The sequence below is a fragment of the Ctenopharyngodon idella genome, chromosome 21, assembly GCF_019924925.1.
Source record: "Ctenopharyngodon idella isolate HZGC_01 chromosome 21, HZGC01, whole genome shotgun sequence".
Lineage (NCBI taxonomy): Eukaryota > Metazoa > Chordata > Actinopteri > Cypriniformes > Xenocyprididae > Ctenopharyngodon > Ctenopharyngodon idella.
Genome location: NC_067240.1, coordinates 21,195,020 through 21,215,432, shown reverse-complemented (window position 1 = coordinate 21,215,432; position 20,413 = coordinate 21,195,020). Strand labels below are relative to the sequence as shown.

General features: G+C 37.7%; 2 protein-coding genes across 6 annotated transcripts in view; both read right to left on the bottom strand.

The window, feature by feature from the left end:
- Window positions 1-8,963, bottom strand: part of LOC127504027 (clustered mitochondria protein homolog) — a 29,835-nt gene extending 20,872 nt beyond the window's left edge. The window contains exons 1-6 of one of the 4 annotated variants that reach the window (XM_051878342.1): window positions 8,202-8,963; window positions 6,058-8,085; window positions 5,291-5,475; window positions 5,019-5,190; window positions 4,706-4,849; window positions 2,914-3,041 (exon numbers count right to left, since the gene is read on the bottom strand). In XM_051878342.1, coding sequence (XP_051734302.1) covers window positions 2,914-3,041; window positions 4,706-4,849; window positions 5,019-5,190; window positions 5,291-5,475; window positions 6,058-7,390 — 1,962 coding nt within the window. In that variant the 5' untranslated portion in view covers window positions 7,391-8,085; window positions 8,202-8,963. Of the gene's footprint in view, window positions 1-2,913; window positions 3,042-4,705; window positions 4,850-5,018; window positions 5,191-5,290; window positions 5,476-6,057 lie in introns of those variants that run through there. The other 3 variants (XM_051878341.1, XM_051878343.1, XM_051878344.1) reach the window with 3 other exon arrangements.
- Window positions 8,964-11,261: 2,298 nt separating this feature from the next.
- ccdc92bb (coiled-coil domain containing 92Bb) lies at window positions 11,262-18,427 on the bottom strand. Of its 2 annotated transcripts, XM_051878347.1 has the most exons (5): window positions 18,282-18,427; window positions 16,405-16,567; window positions 14,289-14,336; window positions 13,876-14,222; window positions 11,262-13,802 (listed from the first exon to the last, which is right to left on the bottom strand). In XM_051878347.1, exons 2-5 carry the CDS (start codon window positions 16,532-16,534, stop codon window positions 13,473-13,475), a joined length of 855 nt encoding a protein of 284 aa, XP_051734307.1. In that variant the 5' UTR covers window positions 16,535-16,567; window positions 18,282-18,427; the 3' UTR covers window positions 11,262-13,472. The 2 variants fall into 2 exon arrangements, with proteins under 2 accessions (XP_051734307.1, XP_051734306.1); XM_051878346.1 differs by having other exon boundaries at window positions 13,876-14,336.
- Between the last annotated feature and the right edge of the window lie 1,986 nt (window positions 18,428-20,413).

The following is a 20,413-nucleotide window of genomic DNA, read 5'->3' as shown; positions in this document are numbered from 1 at the left end:
TGCCCCAGCTGACACTACTGAGCGTTTATCCCTGTTTATTGCTATTCTGTGTATGACCTTGGACTGCCTTGTACCCTCGTGTTTGCTTGCTGCCTGCCCTGTGATTTACCTGACTGTTTCCTGGATTACTCTGCCTCGCCTGCCGCCTGCCCTGACCATTTGCCTGTCCCGGTTTCTGTTTACGTTTGCCTTGGACATTGTTATTGCTGGTGTTGACCCTTGCCTGTATGACTACGATTATCTCTAATAAAGCTGCACATGGATTCCACCGAGTCTGCCGCCTCGTTACACAGATAGCATGTAATCATTGAAACAATATTGAGTCAGTGTTTATGCGTCAACGCAAATTGCATTGAGTTAACATTACAAAGAGTTGTTGCTTCAGTATCACTTTTGCACCCTCAGTTAATGTTGAAGCAATGTTGAGATTTCAACCACAAATCAATGGTAATATTAGTGATTCAACATTACAAAGTGATATTTTTTTCAACATCACTTTTGCACCCTCGGTTACTGTTGAAACATTGTTGAGATTTCAACAAAAAATCAATGATAATATCATTGAATCAACATTATAAAGTGATGTTAGTTCAATATCACGTTTGCACCCGCATTTAATGTTGAAACATTGGTCAGATTTCAACAAAAAAAAAATCAATGGTAATGCTATTGAATCAACATTACACTATGATTGATTCTACAGTGGGTACGGAAAGTATTCAGACCCCCTTAAATTTTTCACTCTTTGTTATATTGCAGTCATTTGCTAAAATCATTCAAGTTCATTTTTTTTCCTCATTAATGTACACACAGCACCCCATATTGACAGAAAAACACAGAATTGTTGACATTTTTGCAGATTTATTAAAAAAGAAAAACTGAAATATCACATGGTCCTAAGTATTCAGACCCTTTGCTGTGACACTCATATATTTAACTCAGGTGCTGTCCATTTCTTCTGATCATCCTTGAGATGGTTCTACACCTTCATTTGAGTCCAGCTGTGTTTGATTATACTGATTGGACTTGATTAGGAAAGCCACACACCTGTCTATATAAGACCTTACAGCCCACAGTGCATGTCAGAGCAAATGAGAATCATGAGGTCAAAGGAACTGCCTGAAGAGCTCAGAGACAGAATTGTGGCAAGGCACAGATCTGGCCAAGGTTACAAAAAGAATTCTGCTGCACTTAAGGTTCCTAAGAGCACAGTGGCCTCCATAATCCTTAAATGGAAGACGTTTGGGACGACCAGAACCCTTCCTAGAGCTGGCCGTCCGGCCAAACTGAGCTATCGGGGGAGAAGAGCCTTGGTGAGAGAGGTAAAGAAGAACCCAAAGATCACTGTGGCTGAGCTCCAGAGATGCAGTTGGGAGCTGGGAGAAAGTTATAGAAAGTCAACCATCACTGCAGCCCTCCACCAGTCGGGGCTTTATGGCAGAGTGGCCCGACGGAAGCCTCTCCTCAGTGCAAGACACATGAAAGCCCGCATGGAGTTTGCTAAGATGGTGAGAAATAAGATTCTCTGGTCTGATGAGACCAAGATAGAACATTTTGGCCTTAATTCTAAGCGGTATGTGTGGAGAAAACCAGGCACTGCTCATCACCTGTCCAATACAGTCCCAACAGTGAAGCATGGTGGTGGCAGCATCATGCTGTGGGGGTGTTTTTCAGCTGCAGGGACAGGACGACTGGTTGCAATCGAGGGAAAGATGAATGCGGCCAAGTACAGGGATATCCCGGACGAAAACCTTCTCCAGAGTGCTCAGGACCTCAGACTGGGCCGAAGGTTTACCTTCCAACAAGACAATGACCCTAAGCACACAGCTAAAATAACGAAGGAGTGGCTTCACAACAACTCCGTGACTGTTCTTGAATGGCCTAGCCAGAGCCCTGACTTAAACCCAATTGAGCATCTCTGGAGAGACCTAAAAATGGCTGTCCACCAACGTTTACCATCCAACCTGACAGAACTGGAGAGGATCTGTATGGAGGAATGGCAGAGGATCCCCAAATCCAAGTGTGAAAAACTTGTTGCATCTTTCCCAAAAAGACTCATGGCTGTATTAGATCAAAAGGGTGCTTCTACTAAATACTGAGCAAAGGGTCTGAATACTTAGGACCATGTGATATTTCAGTTTTTCTTTTTTAATAAATCTGCAAAAATGTCAACAATTCTGTGTTTTTCTGTCAATATGGGGTGCTGTGTGTACATTGATGAGGAAAAAAAAAAGAACTTAAATGATTTTAGCAAATGGCTGCAATATAACAAAGAGTGAAAAATTTAAGGGGGTCTGAATACTTTCCGTACCCACTGTATCTTAGATTCAGTAACAATAAATCAAATGCAAATAACAAGCACTAAAGAACATAGAAATAATAAGAAAGATGCACAATTTTTGAAACCCAGAGAAGTCAGTTGATTCAACACAAGACTTCTGTATAGGATGCACCTGTGTTTCTCTCTTATAAGGAAGCATCAATTAGACTGAGAAGTAAGCATGCAGATCCAAAATGGGTGTTTACCAATCAGTGCACATTTTCAAACTACAATTGGTGTTTTTCAATCATTTTTCAATAGACTTGCTAAAATCATTAGGGCCCACTCCTAAACCATGCCCACAGTAGATTAGAACAAATCAGATAAAGCAATTGAAAATGCCCATCATGAACTGATATGGCCCACTGATTGAGAAACACAAACTAGTGTTCTGCAGAGATACATACCTGTATGATCTTGTGGTCATCAACTACAAATCACTGTTAGTTCAATGTCACTGTCTCCACCCATATGTATGGTTGACTTTCATCAAAATTTCAATGCTGATCCAACATACATTAAACATTAAAAACTCAACATTGTATCAATGTCACCATGCTATCTGGGTACTGTCAAAGTTCCTCAATTCCTACCTTCCCAAAATTTGTATGAGGTTGCAGGGGTACCAGCAGACGCTCCGTAGAGCCTGGAAGAATGTGATGTGGAGGGCTGCAGCTGATGTGCTTTAACCCGTCACCTCTTCGCTTAGGTTTGCTGCTCTCTGGGAATTAAATTAAATTATTGTGAAGCCACCATAGCTGTATTGCATAGAGACTCACAATATGGATGTGTCTTTGTAATAGATTTTCAATCAAATATTATCTCAACACAGACAACACATGCATTTATATGCACTGTACTTTATATGCTCTGTGTACAACCCGAATTCTGGAAAAGATAAAAATTTGAAAAGATTAAATTTGAATAAAATGAAAACTAAAAGACTTTCAAATCACATGAGCCAATATTTTATTCACAATAGAACATAGATAACATAACAAATGTTTAAACTGAGAAAATTTACAATTTTATGCACAAAATTAGCTCATTTCAAATTTGATGCCTGCTACAGGTCTCAAAAAAGTTGGCACGGGGGCAAAAAATGGCTGAAAAAGCAAGACATTTTGAAAAGATTTAGCTGGGAGAACATCTAGCAACTAATTGCTAGATGTTAATTGATCATTTATATTAGCTATAAAAGGGATGTCTTAGAGAGGCAGAGTCTCTCAGAAGTAAAGATGGGCAGAGGCTCTCCAATCTGTGAAAGAGTGCGTAAAAATATTGTGGAATACTTTAAAAACAATGTAACTCAATGTCAAATTGCAAAGGCTTTGCAAATCTCATCATCTACAGAGCATAACATCATCAAAAGATTCAGAGAAACTGTACGTAAGGGACAAGGCCGAAGACCTTTATTGGATGCCTGGGGTCTTTGGGCCCTCAAACAATACTGCATCACTCATCGGCATGATTGTGTAAATGACATTACTAAATGGGCCCAGGAATACTTCCAGAAAACACTGTCGGTAAACACAATCCGCCGTGCCATCTGCAGATGCTAACTAAAGCTCTATCATGCAAAAAGGAAGCCATATGTGAACATGGTCTAGAAGCGCCGTCACGTCCTGTGGGCTCATTTAAAATGGACTGTTTCAAAGTGGAAAAGTGTTCTGGTCAGACGAGTCCAAATTTGACATTCTTGTTGGAAATCACGGATGCCGTGTCCTCAGGGCTAAAGAGGAGGGAGACCTTCCAGCGTGTCATCAGCGTTCAGTTCAAAAGCCAGCATCTCTGATGGTATGGGGGAGCATTAGTGCATACGGTATGGGCAGCTTGCATGTTTTGGAAGGCACTATGAATGCTGAAAGGTATATAAAGGTTTTAGAGCATCATTAAATGAAAAATATGTCAAAGACGACCATGAACTCTTCAGCAGCTGGAAACCTATATCAGGCAAGATGGGACCAAATTCCAACACCAAAACTCCAGAAACCCATAACCTCGATGCCCAGACGTCTTCAAACTCTTTTGAAAAGAAGAGGAGATGCTACACCATGGTAAACATGCCCCCGTCCCAAATATTTTGAGACCTGTAGCAGGCATCAAATTTGAAATTAGCTCATTTTGTGCATAAAATTGTAAAATTTCTCAGTTTAAACATTTGTTATGTTATCTATGTTCTATTGTGAATAAAATATTGGCTCATGTGATTTGAAAGTCTTTTAGTTTTCATTTTATTCAAATTTAAAAAACGTCCCAACTTTTCCGGAATTCGGGTTGTATTATTTATAGGTCTCATGAGGTCTACTGTACAAGTTTATCTTATCTTAACTTCTAAGCCTGCTATCTTACCAAATTTATTTTATCCTAAGACTGGTATCTTACCTTCCATATGATCTTCTGTGACAAAGCTGAGAAATGATGGTGAGCTGCCCTCCACTCCATTATAGCCATCAGTAAGGTCTAGGCTCTTTAAAAGGTCTCTGACGTGGCGTAAATGGATACGCACTTCTCGAACAGTGTACGGCTCTTTGGCATAATTAAAAGGGGAGTGGGAAGACAGATTTAAGGCAGTTTGTTACTGGTATATACGTATGTCTAAAATTTCAACCAGTTTACTATTAGGGAAGTTTCCAGTGAAAGCTTAATTGATCAACTATGATGATGTGATTTAGTCCAGTAAATTTTAGGGGCTTACCCTCCACAACCCGCAGAACGGAGCCCTCCTGAAGACCTGGTATGGACCTAAGGTGGGTAAAGTTGTCAAGAGTGACTCCATTCAGCTGCAGGGAGAAGCAGGTACGCCGACTGGTCTCCTCCTGGTCCATCAACACTTGCTTAATTTCGTGCACCATCGCTAAAGGTGACACCTTGAGTTCAATATAGATATAGATAGATAGAAAGACAAACATTAGATAGATAGATATATAGATAGATAGATTGATAGATTGATTGATTGATTGATTTTACCTGGAAGTCAGTGGGTTCTGTTCCAGGAACCTGGATCTTCACCGTGAACCCTGCATCCTCAGCTGGGTCCATGTCAGGAACAGCTTGAAGCGCTTGTTTTTTGCTGTCACCCTCAACCTGTTCTGTCCTGCTGTCTGCTGGGGTGTCTAGCACATGGCCACTGGTCATGGTGTCAGGGCTGGGTACTTGTATTTTGGAAAACAGAAGAATATAAATCACAAATGAATAACCAACAAGGTACAAAAGAGTTAGGAATGGTTTGGAATGTACATTGTTACATTCACAATTTTTTTATCGGCACTACAACACAAATACCTGACAGAATTATGGGCTGCACTGCTGTTAATTTTTTTTTTTAAATAACTATTATTATTAATAATAATCTATTTATAATTATTATTTAGACTAATAATTATTTTCATGTTATGTCTGACCAATATTAAAATTCTATGCTACTTTGTCTAAATAAATTAAAGTAAAATACTAAAAACTAAAATCCGTTGTGTTAAATGCTGCAAGTGAATTTAGGCATCACAACATCATGGTGTACAGTATGAAAAATGGATATTCATTTTGAGATTTGCTAATGATTACATTATTATTTAATTATTAGTGTTAGATTAAACTTAACTGAGCATTAGATGGCGGAATTGTTAAAAGTGGGGAATATGAGCATGCACAATTAAATATCCAATATATGATACCAATAATAAAGAAAAAATCAGTGTGGTACCAGTGTATTGTGCATCCCTAGACAGAATACAAACCTGTAAAGTTCGGAGTGGCCAGGAACAGTTTATCAATCACAAAAAGCATGAAGCGTTCAGTCTGATCTTCTTTTTGTTCTACCTGTGTCACAGCGAGGGTTGTCTGCTCAGAGTCCCGCAGTGATAATCCTTTGCTCTGCTTTAGTGCTTCCAGGTCCCAGTGCATCTGTTCTACTTCTGTCTTTTTCCATATCAAATCCTGGTCCATCTGTGACAGGCTTTGCTCCATCTCCCCTATCTCATGCTCCACCAGCCCAAAGCTAATCTCTGTAATGTCTGGTTGCTCTACATGAGATATTTTCTTCTCCATGTAAAGAAGAAGCTCTGCAGTTGTAGTAGCTTTCTCATCAGCATGCTGTCTTGTTATAATATCCATCTCTAGTGTCTCAGAAGTCTGTGGATGTTGCTCTGAGTCTGGTTTTTCCAGTGCATCTGGGTCTTCAAAGTCATCCGGTTGTGCTAAGAGTTCCAAAGTTTGTGCTTCCCTTTGCATCTTTAGAAGTAAAGGATCTGCAGTAGGAATGCCATATGCAGGCTGCATCTTCATCGCCTCCAGATGTGTTTGTGCTGCACTGTTTGGACAATGTTCATTCAGTAGTTTCTCATCCTGATTATCTTCTGTGTGTATCACAATTACTCCAAATTGCTCCTTAGGTTTCTCGTGTTCGATGTACTGCTCTGTTTGAGTCCAACCATCTTCTCTCTGACTGATGTCAACGTCACTTTGTGAGGCATCTAGAGAAGATGCAGCAAGCACAGGAATGCTAACTGGACCAGAAACTGAAGTTTGACTATCTGCAAATAGTCCAGTCCCATGACCGAGGAGAGATGTACAAGTGTCTGCTCCACATCCATGAGTGCATATTCGATTTTGAGCAGCAGGTATTTTGTATAGGGATGACAGAAGGGGCCATTCATCCTCTATGGAGCATAATTGATTTGTGCATGCAATGTTTGTGCTTGGCGGGCCCAACAGCTCTCTATTCCTCTCTCCTCCATTTCGCAGATTGCTTTTATCAACTCCATCATCTCTTCTGGCATCTTGTGATTGCCCACTTGTTGAGAACAAGAGCTCCAAAGGCTGAATTGAGTCCCCTCTGACCCGAAGGTTGCTGCTAAGCACGATGTCCGGGAACAGGAGATGATCTTGGTCCAGAACAGGAGAGGCCAGCAGGTCAGTTGAAGACCTTGAAGGAGACAGACTTTCTATATCACTACTTTCCAGGGATAGTAGCAGCAGAGACTGCTCCTCAGTCTGGCGCCTGACTCCCTTGGTGTTAATAATCTCAGACACCTTGCGGCAACAATAAAATATGTTCCCCATGTTGTCCATTTGATTACCAAAAAGCAAAAGAACTGTAATATTGGACTCCAACAAACAAGGCCCACTGTGAGTCAGCTAATAAGATTTTAAAATGACCTTGGCAGCTAGAAAAACCTTGCTTTGTTGGTAAATCTGTAAGACAAGCCTGACAGACAGTTGACATACTCAGTTACCAAGTCTGGCACCTGGCCTGTGCATCTCTGCAATAGCGGAAACATGTTCTGATCTATAGACAGTAAAGACAGACAGTAAAGACATTCTATTTTTTTCCATGCCAGAAATTATCAAAAGGATGATTTATACATAGATTAACTGATTGACTAGATGATTGTATCTGCTATATATTTATGTATATAACAGTAGAAGACCAGAAACACTGTATAGATTAAAATAAAATTGTTTCCTCGCCAATTTTTCAATAAATCTGTTCTATTCCTTCATAAATGTGCCTGCTGTCCATATGTCTCATAAGTCTCTATAGAACCACAGGAAAGCGGCACAGCTTGCTCCAAGCAGAGATGTCCCTCTCTCAAACAAAATGCAACACAAATGTATAGTGTCTTTTCTCTGTCCTTCATTCTGTGTCTCATGAATCCCTTCATCTCCCCCCCACACACATTCATTCTCGGGGGGAGGAGTCTCGATGGAGTTCCCTGCATCCCATTCTTCTTCCAGATAAATCGCAACTCATTTCTTCATTTTCACTAAAGAAGAAAAAAACACATGACATGACTTCCTGAATCCATGCCAATGCATACATACGCTCAGAAGTCTTCTATGCTCTCTGCGTGCTTGTGAAGTGCGTTTCTCGGTCGTGCACCTCTCTGCTGTCCCCTTTGAATCAGCTGCTGGCTCGAGCGGTTGCTGCTATGACAGAGTGCTGCAGTACCGGCGGAATGTGCAGGATCTGCTTTGAAAAGCTACAATAGTCGGAGAAGTTGAAGGACTACAGACATTAAGAATACTAAACGAACAGAAGAAGTAAGCGTCATTATTGCTGTAAGCTTGTCGATCATCTCCTTATCTGCCTTCTGTTTGTCTCCTCCAATGCAAGCATATTTGCGGTTAGAATCTCACCTTTACTCGATGCGCATGCGCACTCGCTACTAAGTTTTGCTGAACTATTCTTTTCGATTCGTATGCTGAATATATGGTGTATTCAGGGCCCAACGCCCATATGGTATTAGTTTTATTTGTGCATTTCTTAAAAAAGGTCTTAAAAACCATGCAGATACCCTGCAATTTGGAGGAATTAAAATAAATACTAACTAATAAAAACTAAAAAGTATATTTTAAATTAATATGTTTGAGGTCATTAAGCTCGCTAGGTGACACTGCTAATATTGTAGTATTTGTATTAAAATTATACAACATGTTCTCTAATGTCTAAACAGAAAAAAGCTTCCAAAATACTGATTATTGTGAATAGGGCTACTGATTAGGCTTGACACAATGTGCCACAGGTTACTTGCCCTTAGTTTTGAAAATAGCTTAATTTGATGATCATTGAAATGTTCTTCACACAAATGTAAACCATTTTATTTGATTTTCTCTTTATTTGATCAAAATTATGACATTGCATTATCACTCACTAGCCCTAAACCATAACTAATACTTACAGTGGGTACGGAAAGTATTCAGACCCCCTTAAATTTTTCACTCTTTGTTATATTGCAGCCATTTGCTAAAATCATTTAAGTTCATTTTTTTTCCTCATCAATGTACACACAGCACCCCATATTGACAGAAAAACACAGAATTGTTGACATTTTTGCAGATTTATTAAAAAAGAAAAACTGAAATATCACATGGTCCTAAGTATTCAGACCCTTTGCTCAGTATTTAGTAGAAGCACCCTTTTGATCTAATACAGCCATGAGTCTTTTTGGGAAAGATGCAACAAGTTTTTCACACTTGGATTTGGGGATCCTCTGCCATTCCTCCTTGCAGATCCTCTCCAGTTCTGTCAGGTTGGATGGTAAACGTTGGTGGACAGCCATTTTTAGGTCTCTCCAGAGATGCTCAATTGGGTTTAAGTCAGGGCTCTGGCTAGGCCATTCAAGAACAGTCACGGAGTTGTTGTGAAGCCACTCCTTCGTTATTTTAGCTGTGTGCTTAGGGTCATTGTCTTGTTGGAAGGTAAACCTTCGGCCCAGTCTGAGGTCCTGAGCACTCTGGAGAAGGTTTTCGTCCGGGATATCCCTGTACTTGGCCGCATTCATCTTTCCCTCGATTGCAACCAGTCGTCCTGTCCCTGCAGCTGAAAAACACCCCCACAGCATGATGCTGCCACCACCATGCTCCACTGTTGGGACTGTATTGGACAGGTGATGAGCAGTGCCTGGTTTTCTCCACACATACCGCTTAGAATTAAGGCCAAAATGTTCTATCTTGGTCTCATCAGACCAGAGAATCTTATTTCTCACCATCTTAGCAAACTCCATGCGGGCTTTCATGTGTCTTGCACTGAGGAGAGGCTTCCGTCGGGCCACTCTGCCATAAAGCCCCGACTGGTGGAGGGCTGCAGTGATGGTTGACTTTCTATAACTTTCTCCCATCTCCCAACTGTATCTCTGGAGCTCAGCCACAGTGATCTTTGGGTTCTTCTTTACCTCTCTCACCAAGGCTCTTCTCCCCCTATAGCTCAGTTTGGCCGGACGGCCAGCTCTAGGAAGGGTTCTGGTCGTCCCAAACGTCTTCCATTTAAGGATTATGGAGGCCACTGTGCTCTTAGGAACCTTAAGTGCAGCAGAATTCTTTTTGTAACCTTGGCCAGATCTGTGCCTTGCCACAATTCTGTCTCTGAGCTCTTCAGGCAGTTCCTTTGATCTCATGATTCTCATTTGCTCTGACATGCACTGTGAGCTGTAAGGTCTTATATAGACAGGTGTGTGGCTTTCCTAATCAAGTCCAATCAGTATAATCAAACACAGCTGGACTCAAATGAAGGTGTAGAACCATCTCAAGGATGATCAGAAGAAATGGACAGCACCTGAGTTAAATATATGAGTGTCACAGCAAAGGGTCTGAATACTTAGGACCATGTGATATTTCAGTTTTTTTTTTAATAAATCTGCAAAAATGTCAACAATTCTGTGTTTTTCTGTCAATATGGGGTGCTGTGTGTACATTAATGAGGAAAAAAAAATGAACTTAAATGATTTTAGCAAATGACTGCAATATAACAAAGAGTGAAAAATTTAAGGGGGTCTGAATACTTTTCGTACCCACTGTAACTGGATTAAAATATAGATTCATATATTATACTTAGGGAAAAAAAAAAAAAAAAAAAATATATATATATATATATATATATATGTGTGTGTGTGTGTATCTTTAAAAGACACATTATTAATACATTATATGAAACACATTGTAAGGCAATCAGACGATATCAGTCTTCATCCTGAAGGATGCCCTCTTTCTACATTTCACCTGCTATGAGTTCAACAACATCACACAGACTCTGGTGAGTTTTTTATAATTTGTGCTTATAAAATCTATGTCACAACCTTGACATGTCATTTCTGTAACAAACTGTAAAGAAATTGTTTTATAATTTTATAATTGTAATAATTATACATAATTCCTAAATCTGTTTAGTAACCATGGAATTTAACTTAGAAAATGGAACTTTTTCAAATCAAGTCAAGAATTAAGTTTCTATAATACAGCATCAGAAAAACAAAACGACTGCTGCTGTATTTAACACATGTATAGTAATGTGTTAATTATTTTGTCAACACCATAAGATTCCTTGAAACTTTTTTTTTTTTTCAGTTTTGTAGCCTTTTCCCCCCAACTTTCAGAAAACTTTATAAACATAATGTAACATATATATTTATAAATAGGACAAACTGAACAAAATAATACCAAAATGAACATTTTTGTATTATTTAATAAATAAACCATGATTCACTTCATACATGTTCAATACATCATAAAGCTCTTTCCCAATAGATCTTATTCACAGCAGCGCCATCTTTGATTTTTAATGGGAATGAAAGCGAGGTTGTGAGGGATAGACCTACATCTCTTCAGTAGGTTGTACTGTTATTTAATGTGTTTTTGGATTGTTATACTGACGAAACGCTGCAAAAATATCTTTCCAAGAATCTAATCTAGGGATCTAGGAGCTTTATACAGCTTTTTACAGCGGATACCACTGAAAACATGGCAAGTCTATCCCTTACAGCCTCGCTTTCATACCTGTCATAGCGCTTCTCTGAATAAGGTCTATAGCGACAGAGAGAACAAAAACACAAAAGTAATATAATACACCTGTTTACCTCATCTGCCCTCCCTGTTCTTTTAAAATGTCTAATGTGATCAGAATAATTCACTTCATTGACACAAATAATTACTGCATGGAAAGTAAATACTTGTTTATAGAGTGTTCTGGATTCAACAATGAAGACTAATTTTCCAAAATCTTCATATGCAGCCTTTACATGTTCCGGAAGTAAAAGTCCCATTCATTTTCTCCATAGGGGAATGGATTTTGAACGATAATTTTTAAAAGACTAACCTACTGTGATCTGCAAGTTTGTTAAATTATGGTATATGCTTCTGTTGAAGCCAACAGTCTGCAATTTCAACACATTTTTTAATAATTGTGTTCAACAGCAGAATTCCAGGTGAAAAACTACATTACCCATGATTCTGCAGAGAAATTGACCAATCAGAGAAGAACACACGCGGCACACCCACTCCCATGAAGCCCCACAAATGATGTAGAGTCAGCTTCCCCACACTTTAAAACTATTTAAATATTTGTATTAGTGCTGTCAAATTTAGCGCGTTAATGCATGCGATTAATTTTTTCAGTTTAAATATTTAATAAAAATATTTAAAGCAATTAACGCAGCATCTGTTTTTTCCGTCATAATTTGGCTAGCATTACATTATATGATCAGACTTTTATTCACACTTTTAAAGTCACAGCAGCCTAATAAACAACAGTTGTTGTGATGTCTGTCATTAATGTTAATCAAAGAACAAAGGTAACAGAGAAAATCGTAGCTTTAATAAGTATTAATCTATATTTAGTTTATAATTTATGCAGTGAAGACTGTACAGTGTTTGATAACTTTATTCAATTTCTGTATATTTCCTACCTGTTAGACAGGTAGGAAGGCCACAGGTATATGACATTTATTATAATGTGTTTATTTTATTCGTTTTTTATTTGTTTAGGTAACAGGGACATTGTACATTAATAAAACATTTCTGTAAATGCACCAGAATTATCCAAAGGCTATTTTTCATCTGTAGTCCCTGGACAGAATGTTACAAGTCACCCTAGAAGTAAATATGTGGTTAAAAATACATGCTAGTAAAATTTAATCAAATACATAACACAATTCATAAAACCATCCATTGATAAAACAAATGTGAAGATTGTTTTAAGTTCACTTAAATTAAGTTACTTTTAAAGCCTAATAAATGTTGAAATTGATAGCTTTTAGTTATACTGTAATGTTGAATGTCTATAATTAATGTTTAAAAAAAAAAATCAGTAGCAGTATTAGTATCAGTGATATTGGCCTTCATTCATAAAAAGATGCCATTAAACAAATATTTAAAATAAACTGTCTTTAAGTTGTTTCTACATTAATTTTGAGAGTAACTGTGAAATTATTACAATATAAAAATATTAAAAACTCCCATGTTTTTAATCGCGATTAATTACAGAAAAAATGTGTGATTAATTAGTTTTTTTAATCAATTGACAGCACTAATTTGTATGCATAATATGCTAAATTCTATATACAGGTATATAATCTTTAAATCAATAATTTTATATTTCTCAATCATGTAATTTTGATTGTCATTTGTAGTGCTTCATGGGATTGTAGTTCTTTCCCTCATTAAAGCTGTGAAGTACAGTCTTGTACCTTTGTCTTTTTGTCAGATATTTTTGCTTCAAATAAAAATTTGTAATGTTGTGATTCGCATTGTAACTGGTTGGTTTGGTTCATGGCTCATAACTCCTAAACAAAGACTTTTTAAAAATCCTACAGGAAAAATGAATTGGAAAAATACTTCTGGGACAAAGGCTGCTGAAAAAAGGGATGGGCACTGTTGCACCCTATAACTCTGTTGTCTCTGGTCCAATGTCTTCTCTCAGTGGTCGGTCCCTGAATCTACCTATTCGGGCTTCTGACATTCTTGAAAGGCCGCCTTCACTCCAGTGACTTCCAAGTGACCTGTGCAAGGGGAGGAGCCTATGTCTGAAAGGATAAAGGAAAAGGGCGGGGTCAGGCATAGAGCGGGGCTCCTCGGGCCCAAGCACCCTTTCACGGGGCACACATTCCCTCACTCTCTCCGATCTCCGCATCCTTCCTGAAGCTCGGCTTTGACGTGTGCTTTCTGCTGTCACTGGAGATGTCCACGGAGAATTTGCAGTCCATTCTGATTCCTATGAACAGGTAAAAGAATGAGACTGTTTCATTTGTCAGATTATGAGTAGATCCAGCAATAGTGCCTCCTACCTGCACGGCACCTCCTTCATCATCTTCTTCTTCGTCATCTTCCTCATAGTCTTCTGTCTGGTGATACAATCGAAAGTGTGCTGAATGGAGTTGGAAAGAGAGTTGAGCGGCCACATCGGTCTGTTTGCGGAGGTCACGACTCAGCGTTGTGATCTTATGACTGCGCCGTTTAAGCTCATCCAGGAACCGCCGCTCTTCATCTCGAAGTCGAACCTGCAGCGCACTTGCAAGTGCCCCTTTTTTCCGTAGCTCTGCCCGCAGCTCCACCATTGCACTTTCCTGTTCAGCCAAATGCTGCTCTGTCTCCAGTAATCGTGCCTGCAGCAGCTCTTCCTCCAACTCGATATCTATAATAACACACAGTTGAGAGAACATGTGGAAATGGCTGGAATTTTGTGATATTTTATACTCACCTTCTCGGCTTCTTACTGGTGGTCTTTCACTTAGATCACAACTCAGCTCTGTAGAGACATACAGAGAGGTGGAAGTTAACAGACATGAGATTAACAATGTAAAGTAGCTTTTAGTCCTGGGGTTTTTGAAGCCAAAGACCCCCAAATGTGACAATTCCAATTCCTACAATTTCATCTATGAAAATGTGGGGAAAAAATAACTATTCCTAAAATTAAAGGGTTAGTTCACCCAAAAATTTAAATAATGTCATGTATTACTCACCCTCATGTCGTTCTACACCCATAAGTCCGTTGTTCATCTTCGGAACACAAATTAAGATATTTTTGATAAAATCCGATGGCTCAGTGAGGCCTCTATTCCCAGCAAGTTAATTTACACTTTCAATTCCCGGAAAGCTACTAAAAACATATTTAAAACAGTTAATGTGAGTACAGTGGTTCAACTTTAATATTATAAAGTGACGAGAATACTTTTTGTGCGCCAAAAAAACAAAATTATGACTTTTCAACAATAATTAGTGATGGGCGATTTCAAAACACTGCTTCGAATCTTTTGTTTCAAATCAGCGGTTCGGATCGCGTGTCAAACTGCCAAACTGCTGAAATCATGTGACTTTTCGAAGCAGTATTTTGAAACCGCCCATCACTAATTATTGTTGAAAAGTTTTGTTTTTTTGGTGCACAAAAAGTATTCTCGTCGCTTTATAATATTAAGGTAGAACCACTGTACTCACATGAACTGTTTTAAATATGTTTTTAGTAGCTTTCTGGGCATTGAAAGTGTAAATTAACTTGCTGGGATTCCATCGGATTTCATCTAAAATATCTTAATTTGTGTTCCGAAGATGAACAAAGGTATTACAGGTGTAGAACAACATGAGGGTGAGTAATTAATGACAGAATTTTCATTTTTGGGTGAACTAACCCTTTAAATAATTGGCTTTTATATTTTCACTTTTGGATTTTACATTTTATATTTTACACTAAAAAATAAATGCTTAAGATAAAATATTTTAACAATAAAAATATGATCTTAAACATATTTCATTAAAGTCTTATATATATGTTAGCTTTAAAAGCCCCCCAAAATACTGTAAAATATTTGTTAGAACTGTTGTGTTTACAGACAATTCAAAACAAAAAAGTCTGATTTAAGCATACATTAACTTTTTTAAATGAATGAAAAACTTAAAAAATAAAAATCCTGTCATCATTTAGTTACTTGCCCTCATGTCATTGCAAAATTGTATGTATTTCCTTCTTTTGTGATCCACCAAAGAAGGAAGGTCATACAGGTTTGGGACAACATGATGAAAACAATGACAAAATTTTCATTTTGGGGTGAACTATCCCTTTAAAGGTTCACTCAAAAATGAAAATTCTTTCATCATTTACTCACCCATTTCTTTCTTCTGCTGAAAATATTTTGAAGAATGTTGGTAACCAAACAGTTGATGGGTTGATGGGCCCCACTGATTCAACTTGATATTCAAAAATGTTTTTGATCTGCCTGCGTTGACACCATTCTATGCGAATTGAACTGAGCTGGATGATGACATCACCGTTTTCTCCAGAGCTACTGTATAGATAAATGAACTAAATGAATAACTAATGATTTTTACAACGGAATGAATCAATACTGAACTTACTTAAGCTGGAAAATGACACCATTTTCTTCTAGAGCTGCTGTGCAGCCAAAATTATAGAAAAAAATTACTAAGGAAATCAGTGGGTCCAATCAACTCTTTGGTTACCGACATTCTTCAAAATATCTTCTTTTGTGTGCAGAAGGAAGAAATTCATTCAGGTTTGGAACAACTTAAGGGTGATGGCATAATTTTTATTTTGGGGTGAACTATCCCTTTAAGGCACTTTTTAAGATTATTAAACTAATATAATATTCTTTTTAAAGCTGCTTTGAAATAATGTAAATGTAAAGTCAAAAGTGCTTTACAAATAAAACTTACTTGACTATTTTGACTTAAAGCTGTTTCATTTACAAAACTGCACTTTCTTAATAAATCATCTTTAATAAACTGCAAAGTACTAAGTTTTATGATTTACATATCTGAGTTCAGAATGGAGAATCTATACAGTGAGCTTGAGGTTGACAGACCATTGCATCGTTTCTTCAGGTTGCGTATCTCTAGCCGTAGACCGGTCAGGAGGATCCGATGTTCCTGCTGCAAAAATGCTACATTACGCTCAACGCTCTCCACCTGTTGGGCAAGTGTGGATCTATCCATAGAATGCTCCCAGATGTTGGCAGTTAACAGCACCTTTTTGCAAAGAAAGTAAAAAATGCCAATACAATGTAAACACATTTTCTTTGCTATAGGCCTAACCAGTCATTTAAAGCCTGATGCCCACAGGTTTCCATTAAGGCAGAATATCCTTTAGGCACTCTTCTCCAGCCACCAGTCTGAGGCGAGCTAGTGATGGTGAGGAGGAGGTGTGTTAAAATCAAGTCCCACTGTTTATTTTTTCTCATTCAATATAGAGTGCAACAGTGGCCTTGGTTCCAGAACTATTTTTTCCCAATTTTTTTTTCCAATAGGGACTTTGTAAAAACATTCTTCATAAAAAGTTATAAAGCATGAACCAAACCCAAAAGGTATGAGGTAAATCACATTATTACAAACAATTGATTTCAAGTAGAAAATTATTTGAAAATCTGACAAAAAGACAACTTAACGACAGTAATGAAGGAAAGAACTACAATCACATGAAGCAGTGCAAATGAAAATTGAGAAATATAAAACTATTGATTTAAAGATCTTTTTTTGTATATAGAAACTATATTTTAAGTTTATTTCAAAATATGTATATAATGCATACAAATATTTAAGTAGTTTGAGAGTATATGGGAAACTGGCTCTACATCATTCGCGGTGCTTCTGACACGTCGTCATTTGGTTCTCTGGTGGACAGTTCTTTGCAGAATCATGGGTAATGTGGTTTTTCACAGAGGATACCACTGTTGAACATTATTATTTAGAAAATATATTTAAAAAGTTAATTTATTTAAAAGTTGGTTAATGCAGGCTGACCATTGATTAACAACCATAGCTCACATTAGGTTTGTCTTTAAAGGTTTATAAGTTATTGTTTAAAATTAACTCCCCTGTGGAGAAAATTAATTGTATTTTTACTTCCGGAAACCTGACTGTTGCACTCTGTTCTGTTGTACTGAGAATTATATCACAATCCTTAAGTAAAAACGGTTCTTCCGGTTCACATGGACTTTAACAAACTTCTGTTCAGTGAAATATTTTGTTTAACAAATGTGTGTGTGCTATGTCTCTTTAAAATAATTGCAACTTGGATTAAGCCGTTTTGATACAGTGCAAATATATACATTTTTAAGTGTGACTAAAGTGTCCAAATACTTTTTGTGGCCACTGTATGCACCAATAACATTTCAGTCAATGGCTCCCTATTATTCTGGATCGTAAAATGGCTCTTTTGTTGCAAACTGCAGCATCAGCAGATTTAAAATCAGCATTATGTCATTGGTACATCCGGGAATTTCTGACCCAGGAAATGCGTAACGACGATAGGCGTATGTAAACATCGCAATCTTCTTTAAGGCGAACAAATGTTAGCAAACCAAGTATTTTTCTTCATAAAAAGCACATAATCCTCCCGTCGACATCTTAATCAATCCGTTTGTTTATTATATTTACATTTTATGCCGTTTCCACGATTTCAACAATAACTACACACCCATCAACCTTCGCGCATTGATCCTTGGAATATGTCAGCAAATTATTATTAACTAAATAAATACGATGCACTGATTATTGACAGCTGATTCCGCTGAAACGTATGATAATAGCGTGAATGTTACGTTTTCATCACGGCGCTGACGATCTTGACTCTTTATTTAAACTACACATCCATCAATACGATGTTTTAAAATCACTACACCACGTTTCAAAGTCAGTCGTCTTAATGACTTAAACATACATCACGCTACTCAATGATACTTACGATTTGACTGAGTAGATGAATGATGCAGGACACCTCCAGTGCAAAGCATCGCCACCAAAACAGTGCGTCAGGGACACGAAAGGGTTAGTTAGCCTTCTGCCATATACATCCCTAAATCTCATTCATTTAGCCAATGAAGGGACTGAAGTGACAAGAAGTTTCATCTGTTTTATAGTGCACTGACTACGAGCGTTTGCTCAAAGTTGATATAACTATCAAGTTTTTCAAAAAAATAAATAAATTAATAATAATAATAACAAATATATATATATATATATTGTATAAAATGTTACTGTTAATAGGAGTTTGTTACTTTACCTCCAAATTCATTAATGGCACCAACTCCACACAACTGGTGTGTGGTTCTTCAGTTAGATTATTTATTTCATTTTGAAGCATTTAAATCAGCACAAAAACACAAGGATTCAGTTTTAGTTCTGCTAGTTTATTATCACATCGAATATTTGGTTTGTAAACTAACAAACTGTTTTCCTATTATGTTCTTCATTATTTTGCAAATGTGTTATGATTTCACCCATATGGTGTAACTAAGGTTTATAGCAGGTGTTAACACTTAAAGGCACAGTATGTTTAAGATTTTCTAAAAACCACTAGAACAATTTGCATACTTAGATTTTCCCAAATATTTCCAACAATGTTTAAATACAGAGCTTTATTTGTAGTAACAATAATACAGCATTTTCTCCACTATACAATATATTTTAAAATTAATTGCATGACATTTAGCAACACAAGTCATCCAGCTTTTATTAATATTATATTCTAATATCAATCTAGCTTACTGCAGTGTGCAACAAGTCTCTCTTACCAGCCACCGAGTGAACGCATAGGGTAATGTAACTTTTAGTTTCAACACACTCAGACGTATTTTTATTCTGATTGTTTTGACCAAGTTAAACAGCGCTGCGTTACCCCACAATTTTATTTAACTTTACATTAACTTTAAATGTAACTTTAATTGTAAATAAACATAAAGAACAAAACGAAAGGAGTGGCAGTGGCTGACTGCTGTGTATAGGCATAATAAAAGCTCCAGAGCTCCTCCATGGGACTCGAGACCGGTGTTTCGTGCAAGTGTCTCTCATTAGCATTCACTCCACCGGCCTCATTCCGCTCTCACGGCTCTCGGCTCTGCCCTGCTTCATACCACAGTAACGCTAATAAAACTTTAATACATTATCTCATCCATACACGATTTCTGCCCGAGTGCCGTTGGATTGCTTTCCATCGGCTGTGGAGGTGAAGACGACAACTCCCATGATTCCATGCTCATTCACGGCGTCAAAACCAAACACCAACACACTACACAACACCTTCTATTCGGGTACTATATAGGGCCCCCTGTGCCCACCTACCACAGCCCTGGCGAGGTTAAATGAGGTTATGAGGCCCTGTAACCCCAGGCTGTACACGTGAGGCCAGGTGCCAATGTAACCCATGCAGGTCAAACAGGTAAATAACTATCTGACCTGATTTGCTTCACGAATATTCAGTGGCTTTACCGTAAGAGGAGAGAAAACACTCACTAGAGTGCTTTGGTTCAGTCCAGTGAGAGGCTCTCATCTCGAGAGAGAATTTCGCAGTTACTTTATACCTAGTTATATTCCTGCAGCTGACGTCATTACAACAAATTAATGCAGTCATCTTCATTGATAAGCCAGCATGACGTAATTAAGATTTAAGGCTATTTATTATTATACGATTACAAACACATTCTAAATAATGTCAGAAGCAAAAATCCTATATATAGCCATGGAATTATGCAGGACTGACTGTAACAAGAGAGTTAGGATACACTGACTCTAGGGAGTGTTTTCTCTACATTTAATTAATTGAGCTTGAATGTTAAAATCCTTGTGTTGTTGCACACACACACACACACTGAGTGAAAATGTTTGCATTGCAATTTTGTCCTCTAAATTTATAAAACCTTGGCAGAATGTTTGATTCTCTCAGTTGTCTTCTTAAGTGTGAAGAGCTCAATGTGCAGAAATGCTAGAAATATATTCATTTATAACAGTACATACTTTTAGCTTCATCATTATTAGCTGCAGCTTGATGCTTACAAGTTTAAGCATTTAAAAAAAATTACAGCAGGCAGCCCCAAGAAA